Genomic DNA, 20,238 nt, shown 5'->3' on the forward strand with positions numbered 1-20,238 from the left:
AGGATTCACTTTGGCGTGTAGTAAATGAGACGACTTTCGCTTCCAGAGAGCGAAAGGTGGTGGGGGGGGGAGGGGGGGGGTTATTTCTCTGACGCAGAGGCTCACGCATAATGATCAGAATCACGTTTGGATTAGTAGATAACACGCCATTTATGTTAATCCTGGGAACACCTGCTGGGGTCTGGTACCTGAAAAGACGTTTAATCTTTGCCCAGACTTGGGAAGGTGACATATGGCACCCAATGGTCGAGACATATCTCTCCCAACACTCCTACTTCTGTCATTTGATAAGTTGGTGAACATGAGCACGGAGCTGTTTAAAGTCTATGAGGTGCTGCGGGAAAGGGTGCTGCTTATGCCACTGTAGAGCTCTCCAATGCCCCTTAATTGTTTCAGCAACTTCTGGTGACCACCAAGGGACTGTCTTTCGCCAGGGCACCCTAAAGAGCGAGGGATCATGTTTTCTGCTGCACAAATGATTGGTGTCAGGGAGGGTGAGGGATAGTAGGGTAGGGTGGAGGACAGTGCAGTGCTGCTGGGGAGCATGCTCGGTCGAGGTGGAGAGACGTTAGGGCAACTATGTGCAGTCAGGAGGTTAGATAGAGAGCAGAGGTGAGGCGGGGAGAGGGGGGGGGGGGGGGGGTAGTGGAAAAGGAGAGAGGTAAAAAGACTGGGTGCATTGGTGGAATAGAGGGCTGTTTAGTGCTGGAATTGGAACAGGGAAGGTGCTACATGGGCGTGGAGAATGATTAATGATGGTTAAGGCCAAGATGGTTATGGAAACAGGATATATTGCAGGGTGAGCTCCGACCTACACATTCTGAAAAGCTGGTGGAAAGTATCCATATAACACAGACTGTGAAGCATTCATTGAAATGAAGAAAGTGATGTTGAGTGGCGTGCTCAGTATCGAGGTGGTCCAGTTGTTTCTTGGCAACAGTTTGTTAGCGGCCACTCATGCAGACAGAAAGCTTGTTGGTTGTCATGCCCACATAGAATGCAGCATGGTCATTGCAGCTCAGCTTGTAGACCACATGACTCATTTCATCGGTAGCCCTGCCTTTGTCGGGTTATGTGATGTTTGTGACCTGACTAGAATAGGTAGTGATGGGAAGATATATGGGAAAGGTATTGCATCTAGCTCTATTACAGGGGTAATGTGCCAAGAGGTAAGGAGTTGGTGAGTTGGGATTGGGGCTGTGTAGGGATGGAAGAGTATATTGTGTAGGTTCGACAGACAGCAGAATACCACTGTGGGAGGGGTGGGAAAGATAGTGGTCACGACATTTCTCATTTTGGGGCATGACGAGGGGTAGTAAAAACCCTGACGGAGAATATAATTATCCATCTCTGTGTAGTACTGAGAGGTGGCATAACCCTCGATCCAGATCACAAAGGTGTCTTCAATGAATCTGAACCAGATGAGTGGTTTAGGATTCTGGGTGTTTAGGAAGGATTCCATTTAGAATTAAGAGTTTCATATTTATTACCAATGTTCATATAACGTGTATAAATCAGTAGCATCTCTTATAGCATCTACAGCTTCATGCTGGAGATTAACTTTTGTTGCAAGATGTTTACAGAGACCTCCTACCCTATCATATGCACTTTTTCCATGACCTATTGCTGAAAATATACATTTTTGTCTTAATTCCTGTACTCAGGGTGTATACGTGGCCGAGGAAAAAAAAATTCCCCGATTTCCCGGTTAAAAATACACTTTCTCCCGGATGAAAATACATTTTTTCCGTGTTAAGTAACAGTATACTTTTCCTCAGAACTGTTAAACCTATCAGTCCTTTCAATGGTAGTGGTTTTATACACCGTCGTAGAATTTCCCAGCACTTTAAAAAACGAAACTCAGGGGAAACAACACGTTTTGGAAAGATGTCTGATGTGCAGTAACATGTACACTGCATATTTTCGTATTACGAAAGTATAAATTCGTATTCCACCAAACACCAGATGTTACTTTCCGAAACACTGAAATCAAGATTGCGATGCGCTTTTGTAAGCCAGTCGTAGCTCGTGTCAAGCGATCTCGCCAGCTGATGACAGTGGATATTCAGAGGATAGGACATGTGATGTAGTCAGCCAATAGCAACATCACTGTTAATAAGCGCGAACACACAAATAGGAAAAGGTAATGGTTTAAATTAATATACATAGTATTGCTACAAGAAAAGAAAAGCTTTCACATATAATATTGGTCTCTAAGGTTAATAAGCTGCAAGAGAAGCTATGCTGTCACACAAAGTTGATCTTTTTTGCGCGAGTTACACTTGAAGATAGATCACACAAATGTGCCAGTAAAATTTTTAACAACGACATAAATGTCTGATCTTTTGGGCTCAAAAATATTCTAAATGGTCATCATCAAAAATCTGATATTTGAATGAGAGTCAAACGCTCTGTGAATTTAGAAATTCATCGGACATTCAAGCACAGAGTTCATCTTGCGAAATAGGAAATTTACTTTGAAAGTAACGCTTTTCATACAACTATTCAGAATATTTTCCCCGCGACCTGTTAGAAATAGGTTCGCCTCAGCAGTTGCCAGAGAGCTTGCACAGCTACGATGACACAGGAAGTCCGTACATTCGTATGTATAAAACATTAAAAGCTCTTACATTATGTCATAAAAGAAACAAAACATGGGAATTTTGTGAGCCATAATAAATTCGGCTTAAAGTGCACATCCGTATGTCCAGATTCAGATGTAAATTTTCTTGGAGTAGCAGTACTGTATTATCTCATGTTAGGTTCTTTATCATGGCATAATGCCATACGTGCTAGAAGATGAAAACGTGAACTTGAAATGCAGCGAACAGTTGAAACTAGCCAATAGTGCTGAATTAAACGCTTCGTTTCAAATAAATTGGCTGCAGCAAACCGACAAAAATAACTGCACTGTTCTGCAACGCTTGACTGTCAGAAAGATGGAAACAAAATACAATCTGAAACTAATAACATATTTTACCCTTCCGTAATTATGTGAATTCACTTGACAGCTCCCGGCCAACAAAAATCCGTTTTGTTTTCATTTGGTGTGAGAGCAATAAACGAAGAGGAAACTGCAAAATCACTTAACGTAAACACTGGTCACTTGGAGACTACCACCTCCCCACTACAACTCAGATTGCTCTGTGCATCAGCCCCGGATCTACAATATTTCTGAACGGGGGCAATATTAGATAGTGGCACTCCCCTCCCTCGAGTGTTTGAGGTAGCATGCCAAAAATTTAAAAAAATCGACTTTTCAAAGATATCTTCATTTTTTAGCAATCATCATTCTGACAAGTCTGTTACATAAAACGTATATGTTCGAGGGAATGTAATACATGTTATTTGGTCTTAAGTGTGCCGAAGTGCAGTGCCACGCCTCTTCACATAGCATTCTTCCATCACACGGCTCTGTATTTCGCTCTGTGGAATTCAAACGTGCAATATTTTGTTCTGTGGTGCCTCTCCTGCTCCCAGTCAGCCGGTTTGACATCCTGCCCCTCTTTTAAAGAATCTTGCAATTACTACTGAATGGGATTATTTGTAACCGGCAGAACAAGAGCTCTTCAGAAAATTTGCAGTCTTTACTGCCTGTTAGGTAAGAACTGTTTTGTGTGACATAAAATTAAAAATAGGATACATAAAACGAATAAAAACAAAAGACAAGCAAGACAGTACACATTTCTTCAATCCTAGCTTTTTTTTCTCTCTAATCTTGACACAGCTTTACATGGCATACTTTCCTTTCTGAGAAAGAATCTATTACCTCATCAAAGTCCGTCAACATTTTGCTACATGAAAAAATGAAACGTCATTGTCTAATACTAGAAACTTTGTTAATACAAATAGTACCCTAGACTGGTGTGGTTTCTTGATCTGATTACGTGTACGTTATCACTGTCTGCTAGATAAAACAAAATAGGCCTGCCTAATATTGCACCAATTGTTACACACACCAAAGAAAACAAGACTGTTCTGGCATAAATGGTCATTTTTATAACACGACAGAATATAATTCATGGAGTACCAATATCAAATGCCTATTAGGCCCACTACAAGCAAAAAGGTTTATGTTAGGAAACATTTTCACATTTCATTCATACTCTCTAGCTTCTGAAGCACGAGATTGAACAGTAGTAGTACGAAGTTTTTATATACAATTTGAATTGTCATATTCTTCCGTATTTTCTGAGAGTCCCCTTTTCTTCTCCTTCCTCATTCTAACGGACAACCTTGTCATCACTAACTCTTTAACTATTCCTGCCACTGTCAAAACTTATTCTCTGGTTAACTTCACTAACCCTGTCACAGTCACCGGTTTAGTTATCTCACATTTATTCTCCGGTTAGGCGTTATTATGTGTTCGTACAACGTGTTTACCACGCGACTCCCAGAATAGAACTTTAGCGGCTGCTGTCTGGGGACTGTATAACTGGCCCTTAGTAGTGTAGCAGTCTAGCCAAAAATTTTCTGTCAAAATTTCATTTCCTTGGATACTTGGAGAAGACAATACATAATCTTTATTGCCTGTTATTCCTGTTAGTCATTTATTTCTACTCCGGTAGTCTGAATCTATGGAATTCGCCAGTAATTATAATAATGCTGATCATTTGCAAACCCACTCAACCACATAAACAGTGATGGCCATTTAACCGTTCGGCTGTATTCACTCAGCTCGTATAGCCCTGTCCTCTTTTGTCTGGAGGTAAGTTTATTTCTAGATGCGATGGGGATTCCCGTGCAGGGACATCACGTACACTATGCAAGCATTCAAAAATCAAGTTATGATTCATTCAGAAATCAACTTAGAATTTGATCAAAAATGTTAAAAAACCAACAGAGATGCGTTAAAAATCATACGAGTAATCGATAGACCAACTGGCACTGGATGCTAGGCGTTTTGTGAAACAAGGTCTTTTTCCACAATAATATGAATTTGCCCCCCTCCCCCCTTGAAACTGCCACCCGGGGTAGATACCCCGTTTGCCCTCGCCCCATATCCCTAGTTCCGGGCCTTTAGCGCATACATGAATCTGGCAACTTAGGCGCACCAGTAAAATTTCTCCGGATAGCATCTGGCTGCTTGCTGCTATTTCTTATACAGCTAACTGTCACACTTCTGTAACCAGAAGCGAGAGAAGGTACTTCTCATACACGACTCAACTGCAAATGCGCATAAGCTCTATCGCAACCGCTAAAACAAATCTAAGGTAAACAGCTGTGACGTCACGCTCAACGGAGGCAATTTGTTGTTATTAAACATTGCATAGTCTTGCTAAAGCCTTTGACACATCTTGCTGTTGGCAGACACTTGTATGAGGACTGTGTTTTATTGTTGTATATAGTGCATTTCTTTTGCAACTTAAGTTTTATATTCGCTTTTTTCTCTCGTTTGTGTTTTATTGCTGCAGTATTATTCTGCAGTAGCGAGATGCAGTAATATTCTTCATTAGAGTATTGTTTCTTACTAATCTAAGTTACAAAAATTTAACTGAAAACTAAAACAATAAAAACTTCCCAGAGTTCTAAAAAATTCCCGAGTTTTTCCCAGTTTTCTCCCGGATGAAAAAATTCCCAGGTTTTTCCCAGATCACCCGGTTGTCCCGGGTTGTATACACCCTGTGTAATGCAGTGTTGACCGAGCTCATAAAGCTGAAAGTGGTTTTTATAACGAGATGCTGCACCATCAGTGACATATATATCTTTAGAAAGTGCCTTCAAATGCTATGTCATCAACTACCATGCTGACAGCGTAACACGCATTAGCATTGTCATGAATGAGATCATCACTGACATCAGCAAAACAGTGTGATGTTCCAAGAAAGTGAGCAACACATGTGAATATTGATACCTGTGATGCGTGCCAGTCATAACTTTGAATTTTGTTCTGCAAACCAATAGACCAGTTCTCAGCAAAGTCAAAATGAAGAACTAATGTGTCAGTATTATGGGATGCAGCAGATTTTACTTCTGCTATGGCTTGTCTCTGAATCCTCCAGATATGATGGTAAGCTATTCCTTTCATGACCCAATGCCTAACCTCTGCAGCAAACTTCTCCGAGTCTACTGTCTTCTTCACCAACTCTCCTCCCTCCCACAATGCATAGTTTATGTCATCGTCAGTATCCTTAAGGTGTAATGCTTCAACAGTCATCACTTCAGCAAGGACACACTGCACACTCTTGCAATCAACATTTATCTTGCAGCTCTTTACATGTGAACAGAAGCATCAGGTCCATCTCTGAGCGCACTTCTTTCCTGTAATACTGCTTATGGCGAAACAAACAAGTCTCCTTGTATTCTGAAAATTTAGACAATTTTACACACACACACACACACACACACACACACACACACACACACACACACGAGCGCACAAGTCCCATAAACATGACCACAGTCTCTGGCAGCTGAAGGCAGAACAACTATTCTTTTCATAATATTGTTATATTCCATGCTAAAAAATTTTATATCTATATACATACATGAATAATTTATTACCACTACGCCAGACTCGTCATCTGGCTGTAGATACTTAGTGCTACCCATGCCAACCAAGCCAAGGCAGATCACTCATTTCACTGTGTTCACTAGCTGAAAAAGTGATTTTGTGATAAACTGGTAGGTGATGTAATTTTTGTTTGGTTTCTACTGCATCAAAATTGTACTAGTATCAACCATTATTTTACAAACAATTTGTCTATTATGAACTTGAGTAATTAGAGGGGAGAGAGAGAGAGAGAGAGAGAGAGAGAGAGAGAGAGAGAGAGAGAGAGAGAGAGGGGGGGGGGGGTGGGGGGGGGAGAGAGAGAGAGGGGGGGGGGGGGTGGGGTGGGGGGGAGAGAGAGAGAGAGAGAGAGAGAGAGAGAGAGAGAGAGAGAGAGAGAGAGGGAGGGAGAGAGAGAGAGAGAGAGAGGGGGGGGGGGGGCAGTAGTGGGGGGATGGGGGCAGAGAGGAATGTATCAATGAAATATATTGTAATATTGTAAAAGTTCTTACATTACCAGACAAATTTCCAGAATAACTAACCTGCCATCAATGACAACAACACTGTCACCTCTTTCAACAGTCATCTTTTCTGGTTCCTCAAATTTCTGCAATGCTTTCATGACTGCTGGAAATGACCCCAGGAGATATTCTTTGGATGCAAGAAATGTTGGTCGGTCTGAAGGAACAGCAGCCCAGCACTGGAAACACAAATGTGTTGCTCAATAAATGTGCTACTTGTACCCAAAAATACTTTACTTCCACATGCATACTGAAGTGCATGGCAGGGGTAGTTAGCATGAAGGAAGTTAGGATTTCTTCCTGTTCCATTCACATATGCAGAGAGGGGAGGAATGCCTCTGTGCGTGCTCTAATTAACCTAATTTTGTTTTTGTGCTCCTACAGGAATGAAACATAGGGGTCTGAATAATATCTCTAGATTCTTCACTTAACACTCATTCTTCAAATTTATTATGTAGTACACAGTAATGTAATTAACAAAAGAAATGTGAGCAGGGGACAAACATTAATACATAGAAATTACAAGTATTTTATGTTTTGAACATGTAGAGTTTAACTGCGATGCTACCTTTTTTCTCGACCGCCGCAAAGTCTCTCCCTAAAAAATAATTTATAATGAAAACTAAAACAAATAACCAATAGATGACCAAAACTGATAGTAGCTCTTAGTTTCTAGTGCAGACAATATTGCATCAGATGATATTATGGATTGCAACAAGTAACTTGCACTTTGCAGTCATTTATGTTTTTGAAGTTGCATATCCAGCACTACTGAAAACTCTTCAATTTCCAGTATATACATAATCTACATATATACTCTGCAATCCCTCATGTGGTGCACAGCAGTGGGTACCTCATACAATAGGCTATTTTCCTACGTTAAAAATATGTTTTGGATTGTTGTTATTCTGACTGATTATAACATTTAACCAGCATTTACAGTCAATATTCTCACAAAATATCTGTTATTTTTATACAATGAAAGCTTAAAAATCATTAAATATCAAGATCTGCTCACGTGATCAAAAATGCTCTGTTGCTGGCTGACACTCTGGTGATATCAGAGACTAGAAGTAAGACGAAGCTATACATGTGTCACAGGAGCGTCAGCCTAAATTACAAGGTTTTTACGTACTACTTCTGCAAACAGTTTAACTATTTAGTTATGGAGAATGCAGTTAAAACTTTTAAGTAACAGTAGAAATGAATTTGTGAAGTAGAAATGAATTTGTGAACTTTGATAGTAGAGGCCTTGCAAAAATTGATTTTCTTATGCTCCCCTCATTTAGACCGGCAGCATGTGCAATGACAGACCATATTTTCCATACTCCCTGCAACATCAGTAAACACGCTCAAAACTAAGGATTTGTAGAATGTTTGCAGATGAGTCCATTTACTGTAACTAGATTATTGACTATCAGTCATGAGCTGTGAACCATAACACAATAAAATTATTCTTGGCAAAACTTAGTGCTGATTTGGTCAGCAGAAGATACTTAGCTGAAAAATGGCATCCAATGTGTGTGTGGTGGCATATTTGATTATAGTTAAAGAGTTCATATGTTCAAATCCTGCAAGGGTCACATATTTTTAAAGTTTTACACAAAATATAAAACCAGGGTTAGCAAGAACTGATTGTAGCAGTTATTTCAACTGTGGGATATATTGTATATAGCTTCACATCAGTCTTAATGTGAGAAATGGACAGCAGAGGATAAATGAATTTACTTTGCAAACAGTTCACTTTTTTGGAAAGCACTGCTGGTAGTGAAGAGTCATTATAATCCAACAGTACAACGAGGTGTTGGACAATGACGTTATACGGAGAGAGAAAAAGTGTGTACAATGTGCAGATGGCACAAACATAAGAGCTGTAACTAATGTTAGCGTCTGAAGCAGACTTACTTCATCTTTATGTAAGATGATAAAACTGCAAACGTTTGGATCCTAGCTGGGCAGTACGAAGGTAAAAACACTGTTTCTAATACAGTAAAAATCACATTAACCAGAAAATATCTTTTTGAACGTGATGTCTGAACAGTTACTGTAAATGTAAACACATGTAAACAGCAAGAAAAACACAGTAATGTTCTGTTTCTGATCGGTGTAGTGAAATTTTGTAATTTTGATGATGTTTCCATATGAGAGGACTGTTGAGCCATTTCACAAATAAGTTAAAACATTAATTTGGGTTAGATTTGAACCAGGTATCTATGGACATTATCTTGTAAAATTTAACGGTCTACCCCTCTAACAACTGAGCTACTGAATAACTGATGTGTAGTTGGGCAAAACGTTAATTTTCAATAGGAGTTTAATTTTGTTGACTGATGCTATCCTCCATTGCTACAGTGGTAGAGCGCATCTCAGAGGTAAATTAACATTACTTCACAGTGCAACATATTTTTAATTATGTTAGTAAACTTGTGCATCGTCGTCGTGGCAATCTGACTCTACAGTGCAGCCACATTTTCCACATCATATCATTCTCTGGAACACTCAAAAACAACTTTTCAGTAGGTGTTATAGATGTAATTGTACAATACAGTACTGCACACCATTTGTAACCATTTTCCGTAACGTAAATTCCAAAACAAGACGTCGCTGTTTGTTTTGTTTTGCTTTAGGGCACAAAAAACAACTGGGGTCAAAGACATCACTGTGAATTAGCATTATGACAGTAGGAGCAGTGAGCTAGCCAAAACATCACAGATATCACGACTCAAATGGAGTGTTTCAACAAACCTTCAAATTATTTGAATTTCACTCCCGTTATAGAAGAATACTGAAATTCAAGTGGAAAAAGGCATGTTAGGAGCATAAAATAACATAATTAATCATTGAAGACCATTTCCATCAAACATCCTATACCAGTCATTGCCCTTTCTATTCTACTTGCAAATGGAGTGGCTGTCTATTTAATATCCACGTGTATTGGAAGTAGGATGCTAATGACTCTTTGCCACACTGTTGATCGCAAAAGCTCTCATAGGCTTTAGGATGGAGTTCCTGACTAAAATTCATTGTAAAATAACATTGAGGTCCCTAGTCCCTGTCTTTTTACTGACATAGTCGGGTATGGTCTGTGGTCTGTTGTCTGTTTGCAGTGACATTTAAGGTATGCTGTATATTAAATAAATACCTAGCTGCAATAATATGAAATAGAACAAGTACATCAGATCAGTTGTGGGACAGATGAAAGGCCTACTTCAGTTTACTGGGAGAGCTCTGGGGATGTGCAGCAGCCCCACAAAGGAAACAGGGTAAATAATGCTCATGTGACCCAGTCACAAGTACTGCTCCAGTGTTTAGGATCCTCAACAGACAAGCCTAAAGACAGACATCACAGCAATTCAGAATGGTGCTAACAGATCAGCAAGGTTAATAAGACAGTATCTTAGAAATGCTTTGTGACCTAAAATCAAAATTCTTGGAAGGAAGACAAAATTCTTTGTCATTATTGGAAAAGGTAAGAGAACCAGCATTTTTGACAGCTGGTCCTACAGTAATACTGCCTACAACTTGCATCTCACACAAGAGCTAAATGAGAGAAATTAAATGAGAGGTATACAAGGAATCTTTTTTTCTCACCACATTTGTGTATGGAACAAGAAAGAAAACTACTAGCAATAGCACAAAGTACCCTTGGCCTTACACTGTGCAGTTGCTTGTAGAATACAGATGTACCTGTCCTCTGCCTATCGCATTGTCATATAATGTTCCACTATGTGATAATCACTAAATTCTTTAATTATTGCCAAGTGCCACATGACTGCAACAGATAACATCTGGAATTTTATTTCAATCAGTCCATTCGTTTTTGGTTTAAATTTAGTGACAGTTTAGCAACAAGATTTAAGTGGACAAATGATCAGTACACGTACATACATTTTTTTAAAATTAATTTTTAAATATTCTGCATTCAATTTTTGTATGTGTATCTCAAGTACCCTTTGCTTATAATCAATTTAGGTTTAAAACTATATTTCAGTGCAGCAGACCACGAAACACTGATACGTGGAGAGTTATAGTGCATTTCTTTTTTGCATTACCATGATATTTTGCTTTGATTTCCTCTGCTGTTGCAGGCTGTACACCTTCTCTTAGAATTCTTTTTCTCCTCCATCAGTAGAATATACATCAGAAGCTGAGCCCAATGATCTGCTCACATTTCCTGTGATGTAGAACATGAGACACATTGTTGCGCTGTTCCATATTCTGGTAGATGCACTGATTGTAGCAGCTGTTCCGCAATGTTCATATGGGTATTTGACAAGGTTAGTGGAGTGCTTCCAAGTGCTCTGTTACATTGCCATTTTCATTTTATGCACTACATTTTGCAGACTGACCTACCTGTCTACTGCAGGTGCTTTTCTGAGTTTTTGCCATCACATGCACTCGCTGCCTGGACTCAGACCAGACTCCAGGCAGTGAGCACACGTGACAGCAAAAACTCACAAAAGCACCTGAAGAAGACAAGAAGGTCAGTCTGACAATTTCACAGAGCACTCAGAAGTACACTGAGAAAAATGGAGAGATCACCTCTGAGGATGTTTTCCTTTTCTGGTCTATGAGTTTGTGGTACAAAATATAGCTGTGATTTTGTCTTCAAAATCCACAACTCTCACTCTCCCCTGATAGTCTAAAAACACAGTACAGTTTTCTACTTTCTTAGTGTGGCACAATTTTCCTCTGTATTTCAATGTGCTGACTACGTCAGCCATTCAGAGTTGGAGGGCACGAAAAGAATGTCTTTGTTCTTCTTCCACTTGAGGTGCTCAATGTTATTTCCTGATAAAATATGAAATTCACCTCTGCTGAGCATTTTCTTCAAGATGTTCAGTATAGATATCTCTCCTGATGAAAAATGGTTCACAAATGTTTAGCAGAAATTTTAGGGAAGTGCAACATAAACCATCCCAAGAAAGCCTATGAACAAAGCTTCAATAAAAGGCTTTAAATAATGACTATAAATATACAACCACCCCCTACATACTGCTGCAATAGGGGTTGTGATGATAAGATTAGAATCATTATTGCGCGTGCAGTGACATTCAATAGAATGGGAAGAAACTGTAAAACTAGTATAATGGGGCCTACCCTCTGCCATTCACTTTGTGGTGGTTTGCAGAGTATAGATGTAGATGAGGAATTTATATGAATTATGTGATGTTCACATTATAATATTTTATTTATTCCTCCTACTCTTTACACAATAATGAATATAATAAAAAAGAAAAATAAGTGTATCTAAATACTACTAATGCAATAAGAGAACTGGAAGATTAACTACAAAAATAAAACAGAGTGTATCTTGATTTAATTAGCTGATTAACTACAAAAATGAAGTATAAAGTGTATCTCGTATTCCATTTTATGTTATGTGAATCTCTGTTACATAACAGTGCCATTCCGTTCTTTTCACACATACATATTTGGCTCATCTGCAATTTTATGGACACAGGCTGCACATATTCTAGAAATACGAACAACTCAGATGATGCCTCTGTTTTGTACTTCTCTGCTAATGCTGGAGAAAATGTCTTGAAAAGAGTACACCACAGCCCTGTTTACACTAGGACTGTTGATATTTTTAAAAATATTGAGAATATGATATACTGATATTTTAAAAAATATCATCATCGGCTCCCGATATATCAAAAAAAAAAGTACTGATATATTGACAGAAAAAAATCTAGACTTCCCTGCCTATAAAAATATTGGCTGGACATTGTAAATATACTGCCAGTTTTATAGCTGTATATTTAAGTATTAAATATTCTGTACATCAACAAGCTAGCTGCCTGCTTATCCCTCTTAGAGCAAGAATTTAAAGGAAAACAATGCACGTTCATGCTTGGCAATACCCATTTTGCTAACAATGGTAACTGCATGTAAGTGGCACAATGAAAAATGTCTGATGGGTCTGTCACTAGGTTTTGTCACATATCTGATTTGACTGGAGCACTTCATGTTGACTTTTCTGCTTTTTTTTTTTTTTTTTTTTTTTTTTTTTTTTTTTTTTTTTTTTTTTTTTTTTTTTTTTTTTTTTTTCATTTCTGCAAATGCCAGCGATCTAGCAGTTGTAATGTCAATATTGTGTACCGAAGCTGAATGTTGTCGTTTCTGTTGGGCCAAGTGTTGATTAAGTCAGCATTTCCCCTTACATGTCTCCATCCTTCACAATGAGCAGTTTTGTCATTTAGATTTTTGTTTATTTTCAACAACTGTTTTTGAAGAATGCCAACATGAAGATAGAGCACACTAGTTGTGTTAAAAAATTCTTTTAATGAAACTGGTGTGCTATTTCTTCCCGTTATTCCATTCACACCGCTACACCCTATTCCACACTACTTGTGACACATATACTTGCTTGCTAAAGAGAAAGACTGGATGTGTTGAAAGCTCAAAAAGTAGTAAGACCCCTTCACACCGTGAAAGTAAAATTATATTCTACTACAGTTTCAAAAGAACAATTTCAAATATTTACCAAACATAGTGAAAAAATAAAATAAAAATATCAGTACTTGATACTGCCATTTTGATAACTATATATCAGAGCATAACTTAATCATAGCTAATACTTAGTTCAAGAATCATGAAAGAAGGTTGTATACATGGAAGAACCCTGGAGATACTAGAAAGTATCAGATAGACTATATAATGGTAAGACAGAGATTTAGGAACCAGGTTTTAAATTGTAAGACATTTCCAGGGGCAGATGTGAACTCTGACCATAATCTATTAGTTATGAACTGTAGAATAAAACTGAAGAATGAGATTTTCACTCTGCGCTGATATGAAACTTCCTGGCAGATTAAAACTGTGTGCCGGACCGAGACTCGAACTCGGGACCTTTGCCTTTCGTGGGCAAGTGCTCTATCAAGGAGAGGAGCTGTTAAGTTTGGAAGGTAGGAGACAAGGTACTGGCAGAAGTGAAGCTGTGGGGACGGGCCGTGAGTCGTGCTTGGGTAGCCCAGTTGGTAGAGCACTTGCCCACGAAAGGCAAAGGTCCCGAGTTCGAGTCTCAGTCCGGCACACAGTTTTAACCTGCCAGGAAGTTTCAAAACTGAAGAAACTGCAAAAAGGTGAAAATTTAAGGAGATGGGACCTGGATAAACTGACTAAACCAGAGGTTGTACAGAGTTTCAGGGAGAGCATAAGGGAACAATTGACAGGAATGGGGGGAAAGAAATACAGTAGAAGAAGAATGGGTAGCGCTGAGGGATGAGGTACTGAAGGCGGCAGAGGATCAAGTAGGTAAAAATACAAGGGCTAGTAGAAATCCTTGGGTAACAGAAGAAATATTGAATTTAATTGATGAAAGGAGAAAAATGCAGTAAATGAAGCAGGCAAAAAGGAATACAAACGTCTCAAAAATGAGATCAACAGGAAGTGCAAAATGGCTAAGCAGGGATGATTAGAGGACAAATGTAAGGGCGTAGAGGTGTATGTCACTAGGGGTAAGATAGATACTGCCTTCAGGAAAATTAAAGAGGTCTTTGGAGAAAAGAGAACCACTTGCATGAATATCAAGAGCTGAGGTGGAAACCCAGTTAAGTGTCAGGAAGTCGTTTCTGAAAGTATTTATTTGTATGGAGTGTAGCCATGTATGGAAGTGAAACACAGACGATAAATAGTTTGGACAAGAAGAGAATAGAAGCTTTCGAAATGTGGTGCTACAGAAGAATGCTGAAGATTAAATGGGTAGATCACATAACTAATGACGAGGTATTGAATAGAATTGGGGAGAAGAGGAGTTGTGGCACAACTTGACTAGAAGAAGGGATCGGTTGGTAGGACATGTTCTGAGGCATCCAGGGATCACCAATTTAGTATTGGAAGGCAGCGTGGAGGGTAAAAATTGTAGAGGGAGACCAAGAGATGCATACACTAAGCAGATTCAGAAGGATGTAGGATGCAGTAGGTACTAGGAGATGAAGAAACTTGCACAGGATAGAGTAGCATGGAGAGCTGCATCAAACCAGTCTCAGGACTGAAGACCACCACAGCAACAACAACAACAGCAACAACAACAACAGCAACAACAACAACAACATATCGGTGGAAAAAGTATCGCCGATATATATAAATATTTTCTGCAACATAATACCGATATTTTATCAACAGCTCTAGTTTACACTGTTGGTGTACTTCCAATAGCTCACTTCCTTTGTAGTTTGCATTTAGCAAACTTGCAAACTCCAGCACTTCATTTCACTATAAAAAAATATACAATAAAAAAATAAAAAAAACACACACAGAGAGAGAGAGAGAGAGGAAAAAAAGAAAAAACAACAGGTACTACTACTTACTACTACTACTACTACTACACTGATCCACAAAATGTTTAAATGTGTGCGAGTTCTTCCTAAGGGACCAAACTGCTCAGGTCATCGGTCCCTAGGCTTACACACTACTTACACTTACTTATGGTAAGAACAACCCCACGCCCATGCCCGAGGGAGGACTCGAACCTTTGGCGGGAGGGGTCGTGCAATCTGTGACATGGCATCTTAGACCGCGCAGCCACTCTGATCCACATTTGTCCCACAATGTTGATAAATATTATGTACTTCAACATTATCCACATCAGCAGCAGAAACAACAACAACAACAACAACAACAACAACAACAACACCACATCGATTATGTGACCATGGAGTCACTGGCAGCCACCACGAGAGGTGCTAAGTCCGCGGCTAGCAGAGCATGCTTCCATAATGTTGCAATTGTGGGCATTCTTTTCCTACCACATGTCACATGCCTGCCAGCAATGCATGACAACACTATTTAGGCTGGCACTCAACCATGGATCGGTAGTTCGACCAACCGTGCACAGGCAGGGTGAAGACTCCAGCGAGCGACCGAATGGTGTAAATTGCCCTGAAGATGACCACATCGTGGGTTGAAACCGGTCGGTGGCAAAATAAATAATGCGATTGTGACTGTAATTTTGAATAATTGATTATAAGTAAATTAATCGCTGCTTATCTCCATACAACTATGCTGTCTAAAAGAAAAAAAATTGCTCTCATTCTTTGTGCTATCTCATATGTTTCTTTCTTGTCACCTCTGCATTAGTATGTTGCTTTCTACATACTTTCTGTAATACATCAGTTTTTTTTTGCATATGTTGTGATTTTGTTGGATAAACAAGTTTTCCAGTTTATTTATGAATATTTCAGCTAAACCGCCCCCAAATCTGTCGACCATTGTGAATCTGTCCTTTTCATAAAAAAAATCTTATCGTTAAATTGTTACTTTAATGTAATGTTATGTTATCGTTTTCTGTGTGTTTTTGTGGGTTTTAGTTTTCCTGTATATTTGGCCTTCAACCTACTGAACTTACTGTTGCGACTTTAGTGTTTCTTTCTGTTTTTGTAACAGTTCTGATGATCGCAGTAACTCAAAATTTGTGAATTATATTGTTACTGCTGCTGATGTTGATAATGTGGTTGTACATAATATTTACCAACATTGTGGGACAAATGTGGTTAGTTACCAACCATGCACAGGCAGAGATGGGTAATTTGATGGTAATGCCATTAGGGGGGATTTCATGAGCCAAGCAACAACATAGGAACAGTATGTGGGACTGGGATCTGGATAAGGATAAGGAAACTTTTCTGTATTGACGCAGATGGAAGGAGCAAGGATCCACGGTGGTGCAAAAAATGCGAAAAATTATGTAAGAAAGTAGAATTAGGTCCGAAAACCCTACCTCCTGACAAATGCTCCACCACCGTTGTTTTGAACCGCACGGATTACATGGCAGAAGGAGTTCGTCAGTTGTCAGATACTTCCACCTACAAACCATGCCACAGTGATCCCATTCCAGTAATCCAGCAGGGCGCTCCAAGAACATCTCCCCAGAGTTCATCTTTCTACTTACACCTACCACTCCCCGCAGTCCCACCTTCTACATGCTTCCTAAAGTCCATAAACCCAACCACCCAGGACGCTCCATTGTGACCAGTTACTGTGCCCCCACTGAGAGAATATCTGCTCTTGTAGACCAACACCTTCAACTTATTACCCGGAACCTATCCTCCTATATAAAAGATACCAACCATTTCCTCAACTGGCTCTCCACAGTTCCTGTCCCTTTACCACACGGTGTCCTGCTCATCACTATTGATGCCACCTCCCTGTACACTAACATTCCTAATGCCCATGGTCTTACTGCTATCGAACACTATCTTTCCAGACACCCTATGGATTCCAAACCAACAACCTCCTTCCTAGTCGCCATGACAAGCTATATCCTCATCCACAATTAGTTCTCCTTTGAAAGTATTACCTACAAACAAATCTGCGGTCCGGCTATGGGCACCCGCATGGCACCATCCTATGCTAACCTATTCATGCGCCATCTAGAGGAGACCTTCCTAAAAACCCAGAATCTTAAACACCTCACCCGGTTCAGATTCATTGATGACATCTTTGCTATCTGGACTGAAGGTGAGGACACCTTATTCACATTCCTCCAGAACCTCAACAACTTCTCCCCCATTTGCTTTACCTGGTCCTACTCAACCCAACAAGCCACCTTCCTAGATGTTGACCTCCACCTCAGACATGGCTACATCAGTACCTCCGTCCATATCAAGCCACCTTCCTAGATGTTGACATCCACCTCAGAGATGGCTACATCAGTACCTCCGTCCATATCAAACCACCAGCAATATCTCCACTTCGACAGCTGCCACCCATTCCATACCAAGAAATCCTTTTCGTACAGCCTAGCCATCCGTGGTCGTCGAATCTGCATTGACGAGCAGTCCCTATCAAAATGTATCGAAGGACTCACTGAAGCCTTCACTAACTGTAATTATCCTCCCATCCTTGAACAAAAACGAATCTTCCATGCCTTATCTTTCAAGTCTCCCACCACCTCCCGAAGTCCCACAGTCCGGCCACAGAGGAGCATTCCCTTGTAACTTAGTACCATCCGGGACTGGAGCAACTGAATTACATTCTCCACCAGGGTTCAAATTATCTCTCATCGTGCCCTGAAATATAAAACGTCCTGCCCACTATCCTCCCCACCCCTCCTACCGTGATATTCCGCCGTCCACCAAACCTACACAATATACCGGGTGATCAAAAAGTCAGTATAAATTTGAAAACTTAATAAACCATGGAATAATGTAGATAGAGCAGTAAAAATTGACACACATCCTTGGAATGACATGCCGTTTTATTAGGAGGGGGGAGGGGGGGGGGGGGAAGTTTACAAAATGTCCGAGAGATGGCGCTGGACGGCAAACCTGCTACCGTGACAGGTGAGAGGTACGCCGATATGTTACAGAATCGCGTCATCCCCAGCGTGGCTGATAAACACCTGCTGGAATGTATGATGTTTATGCAGGATGGCACTCCACCTCATATTGCAAGATGCGTGAAAGATCTCTTGCGCGTGTCGTTTGGTGATGATCGTGTGCTCAGCCGCCACTTTCGTCATGCTTGGCCTCCCAAGTCCCCAGACCTCAGTCCGTGCAATTATTGGCTTTGGGGTTACTTGAAGTCTCAAGTGTATCGTGATCAACTGACATCTCTAGGGATCCTGAAAGACAACATCCGACGCCAATGCCTCACCATAACTCCGGACATGCTTTACAGTACTGTTCACAACATTATTCCTCGACTACAGCTATTGTTGAGGAATGATGGTGGGCATATTGAGCATTTCCTGTAAAGAACATCATCTTTGCTTTGTCTTACTTCGTTATGCTAATTATTGCTATTCTGATCAGATGAAGCGCCATCTGACAGACATTTTTTGAACTTTTGTATTTTTTTGGTTCTAATAAAACGACATGTCACTTCAAGCATGTGTGTTGTCAATTTGTACCTCTCTATCTACATTATTTCATGATTTATTCAGTTTTCAAATTTATACTGACTTTTAGATCACCTGGTACTCGCCCATCCTTACACAACACCTGCTCCCAATCCCTTACCTCATGGCTGATACCCTTGTAATAGACCTAGATGCAAGACCTGTCCCGTACATCCTCCTACCACTACCTACTCCAGTCCGGTCAGTAACGTCAACTATCCCATCAAAGGCAGGGCTACCTGTGAAACCAGTCATGTGATTTACAAGCTAAGCTGTAACCACTGTGCTGCATTCTATGTAGGCATGACAACCAACAGGCTGTCTGTCCGCATGAATGGCCACCGACAAACTGTTGCCAAAAAACAAGTGGACCACCCTGTTGCTGAACACGCTGCCAAACCTGATATCCCTAATCTCAATGACTTCTTCACAGCCTGTGCCATATGGACCCTTCCCACCAACACCAGCTTTTCTGAATTGCGCAGGTGAGAACTTTCCCTGCAATACATCCTACATTCCTGTAACCCTCCTGGCCTCAAACTTCGTTAGTCACTGTCCTCACCCATCCAGCTCCCTCCCTGTTCCCATTCCAGCACTACACAGCCGTCATTTCACCGCCACACCCAGTCTTTTAATTTCTTTTTACTTCTTTCTGTTTATTTCTCTCCTTTCCACTACTTACCCCCCTCCCCACATTCTCTCTTGCCCTCTGTCTAAACTCCAACACTTAAATGACTGCCACTCCCACCATACTAACCCTTCCCCCTCCCCGCCCCAGCCTCATCCTTACCCCCATCCAGTCGACACTCCCATCATGCACTGGTGCTGCTGCTCGCAGTCTAGTTTCAGCTCTCTGAGACTGCAGATATATGTGCAGTGTGCAAGGTGTGTGTGTGTGTGTGTGTGTGTGTGTGTGTGTGTGTGTGTGTACACTGCTGACAAAGGCCTTAATGGCCGAAAGCCATAATTGTATGAATCTGTGCTCAGATGGCAAAGACTACCAAATCCACCGGTTAGTCCCTCAACCGTTAGGGGTAAAACTCAATGGGATCTGGAGCAAGTAAGGCTAGCAACCTGCTTCCCTGGTACATTAAATATGATGCTGGCAACAATCAGAGCAAAATGCCTCGGACCTTTGGAGGTGACGGAGTCCCACCTCTAACTGACAAACCAGGGACTCCTAAGATACGACTTGGCAAACAAATGGTAATGAGGTGGGGAGCTATTAATATCAATGGGGGCTACTCTGGGAAGAAGGTAGAGCTGACAGAGGCTGCAAGTAAGATGGGACTGGACGTTTTAGCTGTTAGTGACATTCGGGTAAGGGGTGAGAAAGAAGAGGAAGTGGGAGAATACAAGGTGTACCTGTCAGGAGTCAAAGC

The 20,238-nt window shown here is 40.5% G+C and overlaps 1 protein-coding gene across 3 annotated transcripts in view; it reads right to left on the reverse strand.

Moving 5' to 3' along the window:
- Positions 1-20,238, reverse strand: part of LOC124605189 (activated Cdc42 kinase Ack) — a 509,613-nt gene that overhangs the window by 263,714 nt on the left and 225,661 nt on the right. For all 3 annotated transcript variants that reach the window (XM_047136704.1, XM_047136705.1, XM_047136706.1), the window contains one exon: positions 7,033-7,190. In XM_047136704.1, the coding sequence (XP_046992660.1) occupies positions 7,033-7,190 (158 nt within the window). The remainder of the gene's footprint in view (positions 1-7,032; positions 7,191-20,238) is intronic.

This window comes from Schistocerca americana, chromosome 3 (assembly GCF_021461395.2).
Source record: "Schistocerca americana isolate TAMUIC-IGC-003095 chromosome 3, iqSchAmer2.1, whole genome shotgun sequence".
Classification (NCBI taxonomy): domain Eukaryota; kingdom Metazoa; phylum Arthropoda; class Insecta; order Orthoptera; family Acrididae; genus Schistocerca; species Schistocerca americana.